Source organism: Hemitrygon akajei, chromosome 3 (genome assembly GCF_048418815.1).
Source record: "Hemitrygon akajei chromosome 3, sHemAka1.3, whole genome shotgun sequence".
In the NCBI taxonomy this organism is placed as follows: Eukaryota; Metazoa; Chordata; class Chondrichthyes; order Myliobatiformes; family Dasyatidae; genus Hemitrygon; species Hemitrygon akajei.
In genome coordinates, this window is record NC_133126.1 from 89,903,927 (window position 1) to 89,926,956 (window position 23,030).

At 46.7% G+C, this 23,030-nt stretch overlaps 1 protein-coding gene across 1 annotated transcript in view; it reads left to right on the forward strand.

Annotated features, from left to right (window-relative positions):
* Window positions 1–11,969: 11,969 nt before the first annotated feature.
* The window catches only part of LOC140725190 (mitogen-activated protein kinase-binding protein 1-like), a 244,878-nt gene continuing 233,817 nt past the window's right edge, over window positions 11,970–23,030 (forward strand). Inside the window, exon 1 of the mRNA XM_073040322.1 lies at window positions 11,970–12,347. Coding sequence (XP_072896423.1) covers window positions 12,231–12,347 — 117 coding nt within the window. The 5' untranslated portion in view covers window positions 11,970–12,230. The remainder of the gene's footprint in view (window positions 12,348–23,030) is intronic.

Consider the following 23,030-nt stretch of genomic DNA (forward strand, 5'->3'; position numbering starts at 1 on the left):
GCTGGAGAGGGCAGGAACAGGGAGATAATGGATCTGAATGTGTGGCTGAGGAACTGGTGCAGGAAGCAAGGATTTACATTCTTGGACCACTGGGTTCTGTTTTGGGGTAGGGATGAATTGTACAAAAGGGACCGGTTGCACCTTAATAGGCGGGGGACCAGCATTCTGGCAGACAGGTTTGCCACTGCAACACGGATGTGTTTAAACTAAGTAGTGGGGGGGAAGGGATGAACTGGAAATATAAGGATGGAGTTAAAGGGAAAGTGAAAATAAGAAAAGTTAAAAAGGACAACAGAATCAATGGAGTAGAAAGCTCAAGAAGAGATCATACAGTACGGCCAAGTGAAATAGGAATTGATATGAAAGGAGAGGGGAGTAATGAATTAAAAGTATTATATATGAATGCACGAAGTATAAGGAATAAAGTAGATGAGCTTGAGGCTCAGTTGGAAATTGGCAAGTACGATGTTGTGGGAATAACAGAGACATGGCTTCAAGCGGACAGGGCCTGGGAAATGAATATTCAAGGATATACATCTTATCGAAAGGACAGACTGACTGATAGAGGGAGTGGGGTGGCTCTGTCGGTGAGGAATGATATTCAGTCCCTTGCGAGGGGGGACATAGAATCTGGGGATGTAGAGTCAGTATGGATAGAACTGAGAAATTCTAAGGGTAGAAAGACCCTAATGGGAGTTATCTACAGGCCCCCAAACAGCAGTCTGGATGTAGGGTGTAAGTTGAATGAAGAGTTAAAATTGGCATGTCGCAAAGGTTATGATACAGTTGTCATGGGGGATTTCAACGTGCAGGTAGACTGGGAGAATCAGAATGGTACTGGACCCCAAGAAAGGGAGTTTGTGGAGTGCCTCCAAGATGGATTCTTAGAACAGTTTGTACTGGAGCCTACCAGGGAGAAGGCAATTCTAGATTTAGTGTTGTGCAATGAACCGGATTTGATCAGGGACCTCGAGGTAAAGGAACCATTAGGAGGTATTGACCATAATATGATATGTTTTAACCTACGATTTGAGAAGGAGAAGGGAAAATTGGATGTGTCAGTATTACAGTTGAAGAAAGGGAACTATGGAGCTATGAGGGAGGAGCTGGCCAAAGTTCAAAGGAACAATACCCTAGCAGGGAAGACAGTGGAACAACAATGGCAGGTATTTCTGGGAATAATGCAGAAGGTGCAGGATCGGTTCATTCCAAAGAGGAAGAAAGATCCTAAGGGGAGTAAGGGGCGGCCATGGCTGATGAGGGAAGTAAAGGGCAGTATAAAAATAAAAGAGAAGTATAACATAGCAAAGATGAGCGGGAAACCGGAGGACTGGGAAGCTTTTAAAGAGCAACAGAAGATAACAAAGAAGGCAATATGCCAAGAAAAAAATGAGGTACGAAGGTAAACTAGCCAAGAATATAAAGGAGGATAGTAAAAGCTTCTTTAGGTATGTGAATAGCAAAAAAATAGTTAAGACCAAAATTGGGCCATTGAAGACAGAAACGTGTGAATTTATTGTGGGGAACAAGGAAATGGCAGACAAGTTGAACAGGTACTTTGGATCTGTCTTCACTAGGGAAGACACAAACAATCTCCCAGATGTAATAGTGGCCAAAGGAACTAGGGTAAAGGATGAACTGAAGGAAATTTATATTAGGCAAGAAACGATGTTGGATAGACTGTTGAGTCTGAAGGCTGATAAGTCCCCGGGACCTGATGGTCTGCATCCCAGGGTACTTAAAGAGGTGGCTCTAGAAATCGTGGACGCATTGGTAATCATTTTCCAATGTTCTATAGATTCAGGAACAATTCCTGCTGATTGGAGGGTGGCTAATGTTGTCCCACTTTTCAAGGAAGGAGGGAGAGAGAAAACAGGGAATTATAGACCGGTTAGCCTGACGTCAGTGGTGGGAAAGATGCTGGAATCAATTATAAAAGAAGAAATTACGACACATTTGGACAGCAGTAAAGGATCAGTCCGAGTCAGCACGGATTTATGAAGGGAAAATCATGCTTGACTAATCTTCTGGAGTTTTTTGAGAATGTAACTATGAAAATGGACAAGGGAGAGCCAGTGGATGTAGTGTACCTGGGCTTCCAGAAAGCTTTTGATAAAGTTCCACATAGGAGATTAGTGGACAAAATTAGGGCACATAGTATTGGCGGCAGAGTACTGACATGGATTGAAAATTGGCTGGCTGACAGGAAACAAAGAGTAGTGATTAACGGGTCCCTTTCGGAATGGCAGGCTGTGACCAGTGGGGTACCGCAAGGTTCAGTGCTGGGACCGCAGCTGTTTACAATATACATTAATGATTTAGATGAAGGGATTAAAAGTAACATTAGCAAATTTGCTGATGACACAAAGCTGGGTGGCAGTGTGAAATGTCAGGAGGATGTTATGAGAATGCAGGGTGACTTGAACATGTTGGGTGAGTGGGCAAATGTATGGCAGATGCAGTTTAATGTGGATAAGTGTGAGGTTATTCACTTTGGTGGCAAGAACAGGAAGGCAAATTACTATCTAAATGGAGTCAAGTTAGGAAAAGGGGAAGTACAACAAGATCTAGGTGTTCTTGTACATCAGTCAATGAAAGCAAGCATGCAGGTACAGCAGGCAGTGAAGAAAGCTAATGGCATGCTGGCCTTTATAACTAGAGGAATTGAGTATAGGAGTAAAGAGGTCCTTCTGCAGCTGTACAGGGCCCTGGTGAGACCCCACCTGGAGTATTGTGTGCAGTTTTGGTCTCCAAATTTGAGGAAGGACATTCTTGCTATTGAGGGAGTGCAGCATAGGTTCACAAGGTTAATTCCCGGAATGGCGGGACTGTCATATGTTGAAAGATTGGAGCGACTGGGCTTGTATACACTGGAATTTAGAAGGATGAGAGGGGATCTGATTAAAACATATAAGATTATTAAGGGATTGGACACACTGGAGGCAGGAAGCATGTTCCCGCTGATGGGTGAGTCCAGAACTAGAGGCCACAGTTTAAGAATAAGGGGTGGGCCATTTAGAACAGAGATGTGGAAAAACTTTTTCACCCAGAGAGTGGTGGATATGTGGAATGCTCTGCCCCAGAAGGCAGTGGAGGCCAAGTCTCTGGATGCATTCAAGAGAGAGTTAGATAGAGCTCTTATAGATAGCGGGGTCAAGGGATATGGGGAGAGGGCAGGAACCGGGTACTGATTGTGTATGATCAGCCATGGTCACAGTGAATGGCGGTGCTGGCTAGAAGGGCCGAATGGCCTACTCCTGCACCTACTGTCTATTGTCTATTGAGGTTTATGGAAGCTGGCATAGAAGGCAAAGTAAGGCCTGGAACAGATCATACTGAAAGGCAAGTCCAGTTCGAGTGGCCTACGCCTGTTCCTGTTTTCTTAAGCCTTTATGCTCTCTTTGTCTTGCCCTTTACCAGAACATTCTGCAGTGTGTAGCACAACATAGCTTTCTATTCTGTGAGCTTTGACTTCTGTTAACAATGTCTCTCATGGGTATGAGCAGTGGTGGAACGAGGATCATTCGGAGTGTAAGCGTGATGCTTTGTGAGCTGGTATGCTGGACTCCTTCCTTTCAACAAGCTGTCTTCTGTATTTTAGATTACTCATGATTAAAACTCAGCTCCTCACAGCCTCCAGAAAGGTCTCATTAGCCTGGAAATCTGCATGCATTTTAATAACGTATCCAAAGAAACAATATTTTTAAACCCTGCCTGATTCATCTGTCTTTCCTCTGAATATTTTGTTGACAGTCTCATAAAAGATCATCAGATGAATCTAAATATTATTTTAAACATTATTTTTGCGAAGTAGTGGGATTAGTGTAAATTAATGCTTAATAATAGATACGGATTGTAGCCTGTTTCTATTGTGTTTCTCTCCACGATGTCATGACTCTAGACCAGGTGTTCCTAACCCTTCTAATGCCATGGACCTCTACCATTAACCGAGGGGTCCATGGACCCCAGGTTGGGGACCCCTGCTCTATACTTTCAAGAATGTATTGCCGCAAAAGATATTTCAATGCTACCCCCAAACCTGCCTCAAAGTGGACACCTGCATGCACTAGGAAGAGAAGAGGACAGCCAACAATTTGCTCTGGCACAGAAATAATCCATTTGACCATCAGGTCCATGAGAGCTGCCAGTAGAACAATCCCATCAGCTCCTTCCCCCACCCCACCTCCCTTTCACATATCCAAAAGTTCCCCTTTAATTCCTTCTGCCGTTAACCTACACAGAAGGACAACTTGCGGTGGCTAATTAACTCTCCAGCACATCTTTGGATGGAAACTGGAGTCCGGGGGGTGGGGGGAACAGAGAAAATGAGGAAACTCCACAGTATCGAACCCAGATTTCTGGAGCTATGAAACAGCAGTTAACTGCTCTGCCACCATCTTATCATTGTTTCAAAGTTCTCCTTCAATAACTTCTTCTGAAGTAACCCAGAATACACATGCCTGTTGGCTAACCTTCTGAAAGGAAACTTCTAAATGTTTGCAATTTTTATGCTAAGACGTGACCTTCGTACACTGATTTGCTTAAGTTTTGCAAAATATAATTGGCTAGAACTTACCAAGCTATCTAGTTGATTTTAATTGAATCAAGTTCATAAATGTTCCTCCAATATTAATGAATTTCAAAGTCTGACAACTGGATTCACTTTCAGCCTAACTGTACAAATCAGAAATTATGCTTTGCTTGAAATTAGTACTGCAGCCCCAGAGGCAATGTTTCTCCATCCGTCTAGGTGGACTCCTCCCATCAGGAATTCGAAGGATCTGTCTTTACTCATTTCCAGTTTCCACTTGGCTAGCCCATGCTTGATCTTTCTTCCTGTGTATTCACTATGAGACATCCCAAGTCACCCCACAACTGCATTATTAGACAGTGACTCCAAGCCAATGCAGGACACATTTAGATAAGTGGGCACGAGCTTGGTTAAAGTAACCAAGAAAAAAGGGATTTCTTGGTTAATGTATTTCATCTCTAACTTATGCTTATCTATGGGACTTTGACTGCAAAATGGGAGTTAATGTTATCAGCAGAATCAGGTGGTGATATAATCACCTTAATAGGGCTGATGTCATTGACTCTGGAAGCCTATTGAAGAACATACACAAACACAAGAGATTCTGCAGATGCTGGAAATGCACAGCAACACACAGGAAACACCGAGGAAGGAACTCAGCAGGTCAGGCAGCATCCATGGAGAGGAATAAACAGTCAATGTTTTGGGCCGACACCCTTCTTCAGAACTGGAAAGGAATAAGGAAGAAGCCAAAATAAAAAGGTGGGGGAAGGGAAAGGAGTACACTTTGAAAGTGATAGGTGAAGCCAGGTGATGGGGAAGGTAGGTGGGTGGGGCAGGGGGATGAAGTGAGAAGCTGGGAAGTGATAGGTGGAAAAGATGAAGAGCTGCAGAAGATGGAATCTGACAGGAGAGGAAAGTTAACCATGGGAGAAAAGGAAAGGGGGGACCAGAGGGTTGTGATCGGCGGGTGAGAAGAAGAGGGTGAGAAGGGAGCCAGAACAGAGAATGGAAAAAGAGAGCAGGGGATGGGGGAAGGAATTGCCCGAGGTCAGAGAAATGTATGTTCATGCCGACAGGTTAGAGGCTACCCAAATTAAATATGTGCTACAGTACATACGCAGTTCTTTTTAAACAAATGGTTTCCATAAGTTATAGGAGGCAAGTTTTGACAAAACGGGTTATTAATGTCCAGGTTTCTCTCAAATAACGTTTACTGGTCTACAAAAGAGCAACTTTAAGAAAGGTTGCAGCCTCAGGACAGCTTGTTAAATTAAACACAGCCAGAACAGCTTCTGGACCTTGCATGAAAGTACTCCCAGTTCTACCTGTCTGGTAACGGATCTTGGCGCTGGGGAGACCTAAGAAGAGGGTAGAGTGGTCTAGAGAGGGAGTTTTGGAGGTTAGGATCCAGGCGGTCACCGGTGGAGAAGGGATGAGTACTGACATTGCATAATAGGTACAAAATAAAGGAACAATTGACTTCTGGAATGTGGTAGAGTGGGGGGGGGGGGAGGAGAGGAGTCGGGTTGATATCTAGTGTGGAGGTTTCTGAAAACAAGGATAGGAATTCTAAAATTAGTGGGACCCAGTGAAGACCTGTGAAGACTCACAGGGTTTGATGGAGGTTTGTAGCGGGTGGAAAATAGGAGGCTGCTTGATACAGCGTCAGAAAATCAACGATGAGGACTTCCGTTCCCTGCAACTCTGAATTCCTTCGACTGCCTGACAGCTCAAGTGGTGAGAAGCCGATAACTAAATCTTGCTGCAAGCAAATGAGTAAATTTGGCTATTTTTGAGCGCAGCATGTGAGCATGTCCAAGCTCTCCAGCAGCCCATCCCCCAGGCTAGGGGAAGGGGGTAGGATGAAAATGATTGGCCCCCAATGAACTTAAGTGATCTACTAAGTCAGCTACCCTTCTCTGAACAAACAAACATGAACATTTGGTACAATGTCGACCCCATGACGTCTAGTTATAAGAGATGTTGTGCCCGAATACATTGTTTGTTGTGGACAGTATAATACATTCCTCTGAGAGATCAGTGATGCTTACAGACACTTCCTCTTACAAGTGCAGCTGCTAATGTTTAGGAATTGCAAAAGAAATTTGCCCCAATTTACCCTCACATGATTTTGTACCCTGACTCCATAGCTGTATCATTTCCGATAAAGGCTAAGAGTGTTGTAGTCATCTTCCCTTTTTATATGTTTTGAAGGAAAATACTACTGACTAACTTATCATTTCAATATGTTTATGATGTATTTCTGTAGTGGGTCTCTTCCAGCTCCCTGTTCCTCAGATTTTGAATCATAAGCAGCAATCTTCCCTCATCAGTAAACTATCTGCTGGTTTAGTTTGTGTCCCTGATGGCCTGCTTGGCTTGAGTTCACACACTCTCCAATGCAATGGCAGTTGGCTGAGCCTTTTGGCAGCTCTGTCAAAACTTCCCAGTTACATTGCAAAGTTTCCCCGCACTGATACTACTTTGGATTCTGTTGAGGGGTCAACCTACCGGGTGGGAGTCGTTGTCACCGGGTATCTGGCACTGGGTCTGGTGCTGTGGCTCAGAAGAGTAGAGAGGTGAAGAGGACTGCAGTGGTGATAGGAGATTCCATAGTCAGCAGAATAGAGATGAGGTTCGGTGGGCGTGATAGAGACATTCGGATGGTGTGTTGCCTCCCAGATGCCAGGAGCAGGGTTGTGTCAGATCGGATCCATGGAATTCTGAAGGAAGAGGGGGAGCAGCCAGAAGTCTTGGTACATACTGGCACCAATGACGTAGAGGGGAAAGGTGAGGAGGTCCTGAAGAAAGATATTAGGGAGCTAGGTAGAAAGCTGAAAAGCAGGACCTCCAGGGTAGTAATTTCTAAATTGCTATCTGTGTCAAGTGTCATTGAGGGCGAGAATAGGATAATTTGGCAGATGAATGTGTGGCTGAGGAACTGGTGCAGGGGGAAGGGGTTCAGGTTTATAAACCATTGGGATCTCTTTTGGGGAAGGTACTACCTAAACCCAAGGGGGACCAATATCCTTGAAGGCAGGTTTGCTAGAGCTGTTCGGGAGGGTTTGAACGAATTTGGCAGGATATGGGAACCGGAGTGATAGTGCTGGGGATGGGGTAGTTGGTTTATAGAGGCAGTGTGTAGTGAGACTTCTAGCAAGGAGAGGCTGATGATAGGGCAAAACTGCAGTCAACGGGATGAGTTACAATGTAAAAGGCAGACAAAATTGATTTAGAGGTCATGGGTTAAGGGGGAAAGGTGAAATGTTTAAGGGGAAACATGAGGGAAAACGTTTTCACTCAGTGGTGAGAATGTGGAATGAGCTGCCAGCAGGTTTACTTTCAACATTTGAGAGGGATTTAGGTAGATACATGAATTGGAAAGGCATGGGGGGCTATGGTCTGGGTGTAGGTCATTGGCACTAGGCAGATTAATAGTTTGGCATGAACTAGATAAGCGGAAGGTCCTGTTTCTGTGACTCCTCTATGATTCCATGACATTCTTCCCCACCCTCTGTACTTTCCTCCAATCAGTTTTAAGTTATTTCCCCCTCGTATTAGCCATTTTTGCCATGTGAAATAAGTCCCTTGTTATCCATTTGATTTATGCCTCTAATCATCTTGTACACCTTTATCAAGTTAACTCTCATCCTCCTTTGCTTTGCTCCAAACAGAAAAGTCCTAGCTTTCTCAACCTATCCTTATAAGATATACTCTGCAATCCAGACAGCATCTTGGTAAATCTCCTCTGCGTTCTCTCCAAAGCTTCCATACCCTTCCTGTAATGAGGTGACTAAAATTGAACATATACTCGAGGCTTTATAGAGCTGCAACTCTGCCTCTTGGCTCTTGAACTCAGTCCCCTAACTAATGAACGCCAACACCCCATATGCCTCCTTAACCGCACTATCAACTTGTGCTGCAATTTTGAGGGGTCTATGGACTTGGACCCCAAGCCCCCTCTGTTCCTCCATGCTGCTAAGAATCCTGCTATTGTTCTGTACTCTGCCTTCAAGTTTCACCTCCCAAACTGAACCACTTCACACTGTTCCAGATTGAACTCCATCTCTCATTCCTCAGCCCAGCTGAGCAATGCATCCCATTAATGCCCCTTTGTAACCTACCACACTACCCCCATCACCACCAACCTTCTGAAAACTCAACCTTCCACTTCCTCATCCAAATCATTTATAAAGATCACAAGGAGCAGGGGTCCCAGAACAGATCCTTGTGGAACACCAGCTGGTCACAGACCTCCGGGTGGAACACACTCCATCGACTACCCTTTCTGCCTTCTGTGGGCAAGCCAATTCTGAATCCATGCAACCAAGTTTCCCTGGGTCCAATGCTTCCTGGCTTTCTGAATGAGCTTACCTTGTTGAACACCTTACTAAAATCTGCCTTCAGTAAAGTGTTTTGTCACTTCCTCAAGTAATTCCATTAGGTTCGTGCCTGCCACCTGCCCTTCACAATGCCATGTTGACTATCCTGAACCAGACTGTACTTCTCCAAAAGCATGTAAATCCTGTCTCTAAGAATACTCTTTAATGGTCAGCCATCACTAATATTAGACTCACTGGTCTGCAGTTCCCAGGGTTATCTCTATTACCTGTCTGGAACAAAGGAATACCATTTGCCACCCTCTTCTGGTACAACCCCCGTGGCCAGTGAGGACGTAAAGATAGAAACATAGAAAACCTACAGCACCATACAGGCCCTTCGGCCCACAAAACTGTGCCGAACATGTCCTTACCTTAGAAATTACCTAGGGCTACCCATAGCCCTCTATTTTTCTGAGCTCCATGTACCATTCCAGGAGTCTTTTAAAAGATCCTATCATATCTATCGCCACCACCGTCACCAGCAGCCCATTCCACACACTCACCACTCTCTGTGTAAAAAACTTACCCCTGATTTCTCCTTTGTACCTAGATCATTGCCAGAGACTCAGTAATCTCTTCTCTTGCTTCCTGTAGTAACCTGGGTATATCTGGTCTGGCCCCATAAACTTATCTATCCTTATGTTCTTCAAACATTTCAGCCCGTCCTCTGTGAGGTCTACGCTGACCTCACATGGGTCAGGTTGCCTCTCACCAGTGAATACTGAAGAAAAGTACTCGTTAAGGGCCTCGCCTGCCTCCTCAGACTCCAGGCACATTTTCCCCTTCTTTAATGGTCCAAGCTCACCTCCTTGCCCCTGATACTTTTGCATTAAAATAGACATTTCAACCCATCCAATTATGCACTTTCCATTACCTATCCTCGCTACACACCACGTCTACACTTACACCAACTGCTCCATCATATGACCATCTCCCTGTCAAACTAGTTTAAACCCTCCCCAATGGCTCTAGCATACCTGCCAGCAAAGTTATTGATCCACCTCGAGTTCAGGTGTAACCCATCCTTTTTGTACAGGTCAGAAATTGCACCATCTCGGATCGCAAGACCCTGCAGCGGATAGTGAGGTCAACTGAGAAGATCATCGGGGTCTCTCTTCCCACCATCACGGACATTTACACTACACGCTGCATCCGCAAAGCAGACAGTATTATGAAGGGCCCCATGCACCCCTCATACAATCTCTTCTCCCTCCTGCCATCTGGGAAAAGGCATCATAGCATTCGGGCTCTCACGACCAGACTATGTAACAGTTTCTTCCCCCAAGCCATCAGACTCCTCAATACCCAGAGCCTGGACTGACACCTTGCCCTACTGTCCTGTTTATTATTTATTGTAATGCCTGCACTGTTTTGTGCACTTTATGCAGTCCAGTGTAGGTCTGTAGTCTAGTGTAGTTTTTTTTTTCTCTCTGTGTTGTTTTTTACGGTGGGAAACTTTGTCACATGGTGTGAGCAGAATCATCTGCAGCTTAATGTGAAAAAGACTAAGGAGCTAGTGGTGGACCTGAGGAGGGCTAAGGCACCGGTCACCCCTGTTTCCATCCAAGGGGTCAGTGTGGACATGGTGAAGGATTACAAATACCTGGGGATACGAATGGACAATAAACTAGACTGGTCAAAGAACACTGAGGCTGTCTACAAGAAGGGTCAGAGTCATCTCTATTTCCTGAGGAGACTGAGGTCCTTTATCATCTGCCGGATGATGCTGAGGATGTTCTACGAGTCTGTGGTGGCCAGTGCTATCATATTTGCTGTTGTGTGCTGGGACAGCAGGCTGAGGGTAGCAGACACCAACAGAATCAACAAACTCATTCGTAAGGCCAGTGATGTTGTGGGGGTGGAACTGGACTCTCTGACGGTGGTGTCTGAAAAGAGGATGCTGTCCAAGTTGCATGCCATCTTGGACAATGTCTCCCATCCACTCCATAATGTACTGGTTAGGCACAGGAATACATTCAGCCAGAGACTCATTCCACCGAGATATAACACTGAGCGTCATAGGAAGTCATTCCTGCCTGTGGCCATCAAACTTTACAACTCCTCCCTCGGAGTGTCAGACACCCTGAGCCAATAGGCTGGTCCTGGACTTATTTCCACTTGGCATGATTAACTTATTATTATTTAATTATTTATGATTTTATATTGCTATATTTCTACACTATTCTTGGTTGGTGCGACTGTAACGAAACCCAATTTCCCTCGGGATCAATAAAGTATTACTGTCCGTCTGTAGTTCAGTCTAGTTTTCGTACTGTGTCATGTAACACCATGGTCCTGAAAAACATTTTTACTGTGTACTGTACCAGCAGTTATGGTCGAAATGACAATAAAAGTGACTTGACTTGAGAAGAGGTCCCAATGATCCACAAATCTGCAGAACTTGTGAGTGTCTCTGGTGACATACCAACGCTCGTCAAACTCCTAATGAAGTATTGCTGCCCTGGTGCCTTCTTTGTAATTGCATCAAAATGCTGGGCCCAGGATAAATCCTCAGAGATGCTGACACCCAGGAACCTGAAACTGTTCACCCTTCCCACTCCTGATCCCTCGACGAGGACTGGTGTGTGTTTCCTTGTCTGCCCCTTCCTGAAGTCCACAATCAATTCCTTGGTTTTACTGACGTTGAGTGCAAGGTTGTAGCTGCGACACCACTCGACCAGCTGATATGTCTCACTCCTGTAGGTCTCCTCATCACCTTTGGCCAACAATAGCTTGGCACATATATGATTGCCCCTGTAACACTATAGGTGTACATGCAATGGCCGTGTTTGCGATGTGTTACGGTTATATGCATGATAAAGGTACAGCTGTCCCTGGTGTCTCCATACCTGATGGCACAGTTCACTGTATTGCTGATGTATACGCCCTGTACAGCTGATTCTGAGTGCCTGTATTTACTTGGTGGTCGTTTGGGTTTGTTGGTGATGAGAGGGGTTATATTTGGGTCGATTCATTGTGTACAGAGCGAGTCAGTCTGTACCGTGTGCCTGTGCATCTGACGGTGACTTTGTGCAATGTTTTACCCCGTCGGAAGGGGCGATATTTCCGTGGGATCGGCGCCGGGATCTGATCGGGCCGGGCCGGTCTCTGTCCGGTCGGGGGATAGGTAGTGTGTATGTCAAAGACCCCGGCCGGGTTCGCCTGCGTGCCGGGTGGGAGATGCGAGGGAGCGGGGCGATGTCGACCAGCTCCACGGACGCCTGGCTGGAGTGAGCGGGGATCGGCAGCCGGTTCGGGAGGAAGGAAGGAAGGAAGGAGGCTCGGGATCTGGAGAGGCGACTGGCTGAGAAACTATGGCCGATGTAGGAACTGCCACCATCACCACCAGGATTAAAAAACTGCTGCGTTCCCCTTCGCTCAAACTGCGGAGGAGCAAACACCACGGCACGGGGAAGAATATCACGGACAAGGTGAGTGTCTCCTGCTTCTGCCGAGCCAATGCAACATGTAAGAGGCGGCCGTGCGATGCATTGCTACGATTGCATTAAATGCAACCCGATATTAAACGACAGCAGCGCACGAAAATGCATAGGAGCCCCGGGTATCATCCGGGCAAGAGGCAAATGTCCGGGTGGAGGTTGTGTAGGCAGCGGGAGAGTTTCAAATGCGTGAATTACCGAGCGGCTAATTGCGTTAAGTGACTGGATAAGAGATGTTTGCATGTAACTGAGTGGTAACTGACAGGTAACGTGGTGCGGCACGGCACCCAGCCCTTATATAGCGAGCGATCGCCCGGCAGAGAGAGCAGCCTGCCGTGGCACATTTGGTTTTATTGCTGAGCGTGCGTTCATGTGAGTGAAGCTGACTTTTGCCGGAGGTGTGCTGAATTCCTGCGTCGGTATCTCGGGGTTGTCTCCCATTGGTTCTGGTCTTCGGGCTGTCAGCCTGGCACTCAGGTCGCGATTGGAGTTATGGCCTTATATCCCCCCCCTGGCGTGGTTCCCTTAGCCGGTGACTGAAATACCGTTCATGACCCAGCTTGGGGTCTTTTGCCGGTGCCCTGATTCGCCATTCATTCTCTCTGTATTGGTGGTGTCACACCTGACTCTGTCGGTATTGTAACTCACCGCTGCTCTGCCTGTACCAAGACGGCACAGCTGACTCCCTGTATCCGAAGTGTAACTGCCCCTCTGCTTGTAACCAGCACGGTAATGTCCTTCTTGTCTCCGTCAGCCTGGATGTGCAGTTTCTCACTCACTCCGCCTGTATCCAGAGAGCCACAGTTCATAGCCCACTCTGTACATGTATTGAAAGTGAAGCTTCACTCTTCACCAGTCTGGTCTCTCTGCCTACTGCGGGTGAAACAGTTTGGCCCACTCTGCCTGTATTCGGAGTGAAATATCACCGTTGATGGCCCCTCTCCCTGCATCTGTAATTCATAGTTCATCACCCATTCGGCCTGTATCCGAACTGAAATATCACTGATCACAGGCCTCTCTGCCCGTATCTGGAGTGTCACAGTTCATCACCCAGTCTGCCTGTATCCGAACTGAAATATCACTGATCACAGGCCTCTCTGCCTGTATCTGGAGTGTCACAGTTCATCACCCAGTCTGCCTGTATCCGAACTGAAATATCACTGATCACAGGCCTCTCTGCCTGTATCTGGAGTGTCACAGTTCATCACCCAGTCTGCCTGTATCCGGACTGAAATATCACTGATCACAGGTCTCTCTGCCTGTATCTGGAGTGTCACAGTTCATCACCCAGTCTGCCTGTATCCGGCCTGAAATATCACTGATCACAGGTCTCTCTGCCTGTATCTGGAGTGTCACAGTTCATCACCCAGTCTGCCTGTATCCGAACTGAAATATCACTGATCACAGGTTTCTCTGCCTGTATCTGGAGTATCACTCTTTGTGGCTGCCTGATCCGAATCTACAGGAATGTCAGCATTTGCGAGATTCTGCCTGTGTGTGTGACATTGGTATTCATAGAGTGCTTTGCCTGTGCCAGAGTGACCGTTTTGGATTTGACCCCATTAGTAATCTGGAAAGGATTTGGATACAGCTGTAGATCAGGTCTACGAGTTTCACATGCACTGCAGATTTCCCTGGGGGCCATCTTACACAATGAGGATGGAACGTGGCTGTGAGTGTGCAGGACTGTGGAGTGACGGCTGTTAGTCCCTCTGTCTCGCATCTCAGGCATCTGGAGCTTGTGAGACCTGAGAGGATGGGACGGTGCATCCAGCTGAGCTGAAACTGGAGGGGGGTGAGGTGGCAACTTGTCCAGTGGAAAGGCACAGGCAAAGGCCCTATGGCCTGATTAATGAGATAATTGTGGCAACAGGCGGCAGAGTAGTGTGGCGGTTAGTACAGTGCCTTACAGTACTGGTTCAATTCCCACCGCTGCCCGTGAGGAGTTTGTACATGCTCCCCGTGACCCCGTGGGTTTCCTCTGGGTGCTCCGGTTTCCTCCCACGGTCTGAACGTGCTCCGGTGAGTAGGTTAATCGGTCAGTGTAAATTGTCCCGTGATTAGGCTGGGTTAAACCGGGGATTGTTGGGTGGTGTGTCCCGAAGGAAAGGACGGGACTGTTCCACGCTGTGTGTTAATTAAATAAAAATATTGGAATGAGTTGCATCCAAGTCCTTATGATGGAGTAAGTATGCAAATGGAAGCTAACCTCACAGCCTAGTCATGTGTCAATGCTTTCGATACTCTGCGGAACTGAGTTTAGGGTGCAGGTGCTGTGAGTGGGGTCAGGAACGCAAAGTCAATGTCTCGGACATCCTATGTGGGTAACTAGAGAATCCAACAGTAGATGAGCAGTCAGAAATAATAAAGGGCTTGAAGGAAGTGGCAGGGTGTGGTCGAGGTTCTTTAGTCTGCAACATACGGTATGTAGTGAAGGGAGCAGCACAGAGTTAGGGAGCATTACAGCTCAGAAACAGGCCCTTCTGCCCATCTAGGCTGTGCCAAACTACTATTCTACCTAGTCCCATTGACCTGCACCTAACTATGGCCCTCCCTACTCCTGCTATCCACGTACTTATCCGAATTTTCTGAAAATCAAACCTGCATCCTCTGCTTCCGCTAATTCACTCTCGCCACCCTCTGTGTGAAGAAGATGCCCCTCAGGTTCCCCTTAAGAATTTCACCTTTCACCCTTAACCCATGACCTCCAGTGCCAACCTCGGAGACGCTGAGACAATGGAATTCACAGCACAGCGAGCAACAGTGGAGAGGGTCTGAAAGATGACAATGCCAATTCTCCAGACAACCTGGGTAGCAGGTTTTCCCAGTCCAATTGATCCTGGAGGTACATTATAGGGCAGGCTGCATTTCTCCTCTTGAAATCCTAGTTTTCGGTAGAAAACTAGAGCAAAAGGAGAGTAACAACAAGGTGCTCATTTCAGGCTGTGCTCGGGCAAGTCACTGCAGGAGGCAATTACGCTGAACCACCCACCCCATAGTAGATGTCAGGTCGGTGTAGATTTGGAGTTTAATCTCTTGATTTGAGGTCAAAATTTGTCCAAATCCCGCTAAACGGCATGTTTCATATTTGACCTTGGAAGATCTTCCAATGGATTTAAAATCACGGCCCTCCCAGCCCTTTTAGGAGGTCTATGCCAGTGTTATAGTCTCTAATGTTTATGTTCCTTGAACCAAAACAGATTACCTAATCAATCATCTCGCTTCTGTTTGTGAGGCTTCGCTGCAGTTGGGATTGTTTACATGTTTGTTTGAAATAACAGGGATCACTGAACTTAAACGTAAATGATATTATTTGAAATGTTCCTCTGATATGAAGATGGTGAAGGAATTATGTAGTTTTCTCTCTGTGCTCTATATTATTGTTCTAACAAGTAACGTTGCAGTTAAGTTACAGGGAATTTGTCTGGACTCTTTGGTGGTGGACATGCCTCCTCACCATCTTTGGGGTTATTTATTCATGAGGTCAGGGATTTGATATCACCTGGTGTGGATATCAGGAATCAAGAGTGTTAGACACAAAGACGGAAACCTGGTTGCCGTCTGCAGATATTCACCCAGGTCAGTTGTTTATGCAGCACCTTTCACAACCTCAGCTTGTCCTGTCCCCTGATTAAGATGTCTAGAACCAGGGGCCACTCTTTCAGAATAAGGGATCAAGCATTCAAATTCAACATGAGTGGAAACTCCTTTACTCAAATAGTGGTAAATCTTTGGAATTCTGTACCCAGGAGGACAGTGGAGGTTCCGTCACTGACTTAATTCAGAACGGGGACTGATAGATTTCCGGATATGGAAGATGCAAGGGATACGGGGTTAGTGCAGGAAAATGGTGCTGAGGTGGAAGATTAGTCTCATTTTGTTAAATGGCAGAGCAGACTTGAAGGGCCAAGTGGCCTGTTGCTGCTCCTGTATCTTACGATTTTGATCTTCTGAACAGCTGCGTAATATCTCCCATGTATCTGAGTTTGCCTACTGGCCGGCTGGTGGTGTAGTGGCATCAGTGCTGGACTTCGAAGCAGATGGTTCTGAGTTCAAACCCAGCCTGGGCAGCAGCAGTAAGAAAGGCCTGGCAATCTACTTCCATGTCTTGCCATGAAAACCCTACCGACCCTACGGTCCGTGAGGTCACGAAGAGCCGGACTTGACGAAACGACTGAACAACGAGAAAGCTTGCCTATAAGGCAGTTGGCACAGTGTGTGGAGAGCACCCTCAGCCTGTATTCTGTGCCCACGTCTCTGGAGTGAGGAATTGTACTTGGTTTGACTCAAGCAAGTGGATCTCCTCTGAAGCACAGCCGGTGAGTGTGCACAGTACCAAAAGAGGAAGGGAAGGGACATTCGTCCAGGAGATATTGGAACTGTCATTCAGTCACGGAGCGCAAAAATGACCAACTAATCCATTCTGACCTTCAAGCACCGTCGGTATCTACGCATATTTACCCAGATTCCTCTCACTCCGCTTTACTTACAATTTACAGTTAATCTATTGCAATGTGGGAGCAATCAGGAGTGCCCGTGGTCACAGGGAGAGCGTGCCAAGTCGAGCACTGGCTTTCCAGTTGGGTCCCTGGAGCTGTGAAGGAGCAGTTTTCCAAGCTGTGCCAGTATGTCAACGAGGGGGGAACAAGAATGGCAGGCAGGTCCAGAGAAGGAGATAAACTGTGGGGGTAATTTACTGTGTGAGAAGCGAAGGAGTGACTGATACTGGAGATTGTGAAGAGGAGGAGGTAAAGAGAAGGTTGCATTTTTCAGTGATAATGTGTGGGAATACCCAGAGCTGAACCTTTTTCCATCAGGAGCTTCTCTTCCCTCCTGCAGCACCTCCTCCGACTTATAACATTTTTTATCACCACTCTGGCATGATGTGATAGGCCCTCATTTAGACTTCTTGAAGCTGGGCAGTAAGTAACGGGCTCGAATATCCCTCGACTCTGTTTTACATTACAAAGTGCACATTTCTGAAACAAGCCTATCGGTTTGACCCCTGAAATATCTGTTCCAGAACTCTTGGCCCTATTCCCTAACTCCTAACTGTACGTCTAACTCGTAACGTCAAACACAAAATTTTAGTCCTTAAAATGAACCTTTAATCCACAAAACAAAGCCTTTGACCTTTTACCCGCGGCTCCTCAGTGAAACCCTAACACCCAATTTCACACTAAAGTACCCCAGATATAATCTTCAGCATAACTGCTCCTACTTCTTTTGAGAATTGAGCATTTATTTTGAACCTTCCAACCTATACTCATTCTGGGCTGGATAATCACAAACTGGACACTGTTAGCCTGGTCCCAGTCAGAATGACCGTGGCCAGTGAAACTATGACTCATGGGAGAGGAGAGTAACAAACATAACGGGAGAAGGGTTCAATTACCCTATTGCCCATAAATCTAACCCCCCCAATCTCCTTTTGTTGGTTAATGGATTGACTGATTGTAGACTCTAGCAATCCTTTGATGTAAATCCGTCCCCCTCACTATGTTACTGTCTCAAGTTGATCTGGGTCAGTTGCAAACATGTCATCCTGGTTGGCCCCACTAATCGATTGACCCTAGTTAAACATAACGACGTACCTGTGGATTGACCCTAGTTAAACATAACGACGTACCTGCGGAACTCTCACCCTGGCTCAGTCACTTTCCAAAGGATTCTCCTGATCTGGGATTCCAGTACTGTGTTTGGTGGACTCCACATTCCATAAGCTCCACAGAACCTGCTGAGATCTGCTTACGTTGTCAGTCACCCGCTATAATGGGACCATCCTTGACATTGGTATAGGAAGCTGCAGACCCGAGCTGTGCCTCCTCATCACTATCAGGCAGATCCCCATTTGTTCTGAACATCTTCTTGTTTAGTAGATTATCATCACAACTCGATTCATACCCAAGTAATTTCCCCATGTAGGATTTCAGTCCTGCACCTTCAGCCTGCAGGCTTGCACAGTCGTCTTCATAATCACTAATCCCACATTTCCTGGTCTGAATTGTTTGTGCTTGTGAAGTTGGGGGATTTTGCTGCCGAGAGTCATTACGTTGATTTTGTGAGAATCAGTTGTTCCCCTTTTTTGAAAAGTTATCAGTTGTTGAAGGCTCATCCTGGAAGCCAGAACAATGCTAAAACATTTTTGCAATGTCCCCCCACTGTAGCAGTAGTTCCCCATGGTAGGTTGAATTGTGGTTTTTTTCTTTGAGGAAATCGTTGAAGCTTTAGGTGTGGTAGAAGGAAATGCCTCAACATGCTTCTTCACAAGTCTGAACTGGTTGTGAGAGGTCGTGCTCCCCCTGGGCACTTCAACCCAAACACTGTGTTAACGAGAGCTGTGGAAATAATAGCTGAAGGTGGATTCTCGCCATGGGACTGGCGATTAGGTGGTTGTAAATGTCATCAGCCTGGGACCATGGTCAGATCTGGTGTCAGAGTGATGAAGTGCAGAGTAGGTGCAGGGTCTGATGGAAATGGGAGCCATGCTAAAGCTGATATGAAGACTAAATCACTTTCACTTGGAGCCATTCTTCTGACAACCAGTGCCACAGACTGACTTTGGGCATATTTTTTCCCATTCATTTATTGCTTTACTTGCAATTTTATTTTATTTTTTTTTGTTTCGAGATACAGCACACTAACAGGCTCTTCTGGCCCAATGAGCCTACACTGTCCGATTGCACCCATGTAACCAATCAACCGACTAACCTGTGCATCTCTGGACTGTGAGAGGAAACCAGAGCACCCGGCCGCGGAGAGGATAGGCGGAGAGCCCTTATGGGGTAGAACCTGGGTCGCTGGCGCTGTAATAGCACCGCACTGCTATGCTGCCATGCTACTGCAAAGCTTCTCATGCAAAGGGTGGCACATATATTTCCAAGGATCATCACCTTGTCGTGTTGGAGAGGCTCGTGAGCTCCTGAGATCCCGAAAGTGATGCTGTTCGGCAATTACCTCCCGGTAGGGTCACCCTTGGCACTAAGGTCAAGGGTGAGGTTCCAGACAAAGACCTCAGCGGTGGAGTTGGTGGAAGATGGTGACACGTGATAATGGCGGTGAACGTGGAGGAAGGCTGCTTCTTGCACTCTGTGTCACTGGACCCTGACCCCGACCTGCCAAGTGGCTGCCCGTGCATCGGCCTCCCCACATTAAACAAAGTCACACACAAGCATTTTCCAGACAACCCCTTAGGACAGGCAGTGCATATTAAAAGTCCTGGTTATGCGACCACTAGCACCAGGCAGACAATCACTGAAGTGTGTTGATAATGGCTGGGGTCACACTGACCAGAAGAAGGCAATGGCAAATCATTTTGGTGGAAAATTTTGCCAGGTACAGTCTTGGTTGTGGATAAGACCATGATTGCCTGCATCATACGATAGGGCACATAATGAGGATGATTGTGTTTGTGAGTTGCTGGGATTCCTGTGGCCTTGAGTGCACCTGGACCAAACCTTTAAACATGCACACCAAGGGTGTAAGCAAATCCACAGGTTGAGTTCTTGAAGTACTCAAAGATGTAAATGTATGGATAAATTAAATATGAACTTGTTTTAACAGCTGTAGACACAGTGGTGACTGAGTTGCATCTAAAAAATGAATACCTAATGGAAAGATTGGATTTATTCTTTGGAGTTTCTTGTTTCATGGATGTCTGCGAAGAGTAAGAATTTCAGGTTGTACACCGTATACACATTTCAGAAGATGTTGACTTTGTGGATGACCTCACATAACTATCACATACATGCCAGCACATGCGAGAGAAAGCTGAGTGTCTATGTTCTTTAGTGAACAGGTTGGACTCGGAGTCAGCCAGAGAAAGAATGAGACCCTGACCCTCAATGTAGGGTCTCTCCTCTTCCCATCAAGGCATATGGCATCAACCTACCCAGCACTGGCTGATTCACCTACCTGAGCAGCATCATTCGGCAGGTTGGTGGGACCAAGGACGAAACCCGGTGCAGATTCAGCAAAGCTAGTAATGTCCTCAGGTCAATGAGCGACATATAGAGATCAACCAAGTAGTGTGTCCACATCATGGTGAGGCTGTACCGGAGCTGTGCTCTGACCACACTCTTCTACAGGTCAGAATGCTGGCGCGTAACAGAGAACAACCTTGCCAAGCTGTCGTCATTCCACACCATGAATCTCCGGAAGGCCCTGCAGTGTCATCAAGAGGAAATGGCCACAGGCATCATGAGGAAACATTGGAGATGGATTGGGCATGTGATGAGAAGAGAGGCCAACTCCATCATCAAGGCAGCAATTCATTGGACCGGACCCCTGAAGGGTGGAGGAAACAGAGGAGACCAAGGACAACTTGGCACCGTACCGTAGAGGCAGGAATGAGAACTCCGAGCCACACCTGGGGCACAATAGAGAAGATGGCCAAGGACAAACAGAGGTAGAAGACCTTCATTGGTGCCCTAAACACCAGTGGCGTAACAGGCATTTGATGACGATGGTGACTGTATACATTCTCTGATATGAAATTGAACCATTTGAGTTGAACCTCTTTGCAGTGGGGGTGGCACGCTGTCTGCAGTTAGTGCTGCTCCCTCACAGCTCTAGTCCTGACCATGTGCTGTCCATGTGGAGTTTGCACGTTCTCCCTGACTCAATGTGGGTTCTCTGGCTTCCTCCCACACCCCAGAGGTGTATCGGTGTGCTTAACTGGCCACTGTAAATTGCACAGCAGTGTGGGTAAATAGCGAAAGACTTGTGAAGCTCATGGCACATGTCAGAAAGGGCCAAGGAAGTAGGCAGCGGGGAAATGGGGATTGCTCTGATGGCATGCACTTGATGGGCAACTGGCCTCCTGTTGTCTGTTAGCAAGTAATGAATTGCCAAAAGGAGGAAGCAAGATTAGTGTATTAGTAAGAGAGCAGCACCTATTACTGGGAAAAGGGTTTGAGGAACCTTTCTGGGAAGTCACTATTCCTTGGAAACGGCTGTGACCCGTTGGACAGCTGAATCTTCTGTCTCCAGTCTTGTACATCGCCAGCTCTCGCAGCAGCCAAGATGAGAGTTGTCAGTAAGTGGGGTTTGGAACAGTCGGTTTGCATGGATTGTTTGTTCCTGCCCTCTCTGAGTAAAACCTGAAGGTGTTCTACCAACTCCAATAACGTCACCAACCAGACTTTGTTGCAAAAGCAGCCAGTAATGAATGTCACACTTTATATCTACTGCTCAGTTTCACGGCAGGGCAAGGCGAGGACGTCTTGCCCCTTCCGTAAGCTTGACCTCATCTGGAACACTGCCGTTGTGTCCTAAACCATGTATAAATACCTTGTCCCAGTGCCTTGCTCCTCACTATGAATTGTCTCTCCGTCCAGTACTACCTTGTTCCTCCCATCATATCTACCATTTTCTCCAAACACTTGCTGGGCTGTACTGCTGTTACTTTCCCTGGGCCCAGTGCCAGGTGTTGTCTAATGAAAACTCCAGTGCAGGACCTTGGGATATTTCACTGCGCCACTAGCACGACACCAAATACTTCTGACGCTAATCATCTGAAAAGAGAAGAGAGATTGCTGGGAGTACTCAGCAGGTCAGGCAGCATTTGTGGAGAGTGAATATTGTGGCTCACAATATTGAACCAGTTTTGATGAGAAGTCTTCAACCTGCAGTTTTAACTCTGTTTGTCTTTCGAAAGAATTTGCCTGGTCTACTGAGTGTTTCCAGCATTCACTGGAACTATATAAAGGAGAGTTATTGTTATGAACTATCAATCAACATCAGAGATACAGATTGGCAGCGTATTTGGGGAAAGATCAAGCTTCATTAGAATCTTGTATGCAGAGGTGGAGATGGTTGAGAGCGTCAGATTCCTAGGTTTAACTATCATCAACTTGTCCTGGTCCAACCATATTGACCCTACAGCCAAGAAAGCATACTGTTGCCTGTACATCCTCAGGAAATTCAGCAGATGACCTACCAGTTTTTAAAGATACACTTTAGAAAGCATGCTCTCCTGATACGTCACACCCTGGTACGGCATCTTCCTCTGCCCAAGAATGGGAAGTCCATCACACATACCAGCTTCCTCTCCATCGGCTGTAGCCGTCTACACTTCCTCTGGAAACAGCCAGAGTAATCAGGAGCCTTCCCAGCCCAGTCATTCTCTTTCCTCTCCTCTCCAGTAGATGTCAAAGCTGGAGACCACAAACTGCTAGACTCAAGCAAAGCTTCTGTCCCACTGTTATCAGGCTTTTGAACGGCCCTAATGACGAATGGTTCAATCTGCTTGGTCGCGGTCCTTGCACTTCAGTCATGCACCTGCTCTGCACTTTGTAACTGCAAAGCTATATTCTGCATACAGTTTTCCTTTCTAACACCTTGGTGTAATTATGTGTGACATGAGCTGCTCAGATGGGACACAAAACAAGCGCTTTCCACTGTGGGTACATGCAACAATAATAAACCAACATCAATGCCTGGGCGGAGGGCGCGGTGGTCCCCCGCGGGGGCTGTGGAGGATACGGAGGCAGCTCTGGAGGACAGCAGCGAGCTGGCGACTGGAGTACGTGAGGTCAGCAAGAAAGGTGCCTTCACCGAACGCTGCCCTGTGCTGGTGAATGTCGCAGAGCCACAGAACGAGGCCCTCGGCCCATCCAGTTCCTGCCCAACAAGATTCCCATCTTAACGAGTCTCATTTGGCTGCTGACTCAT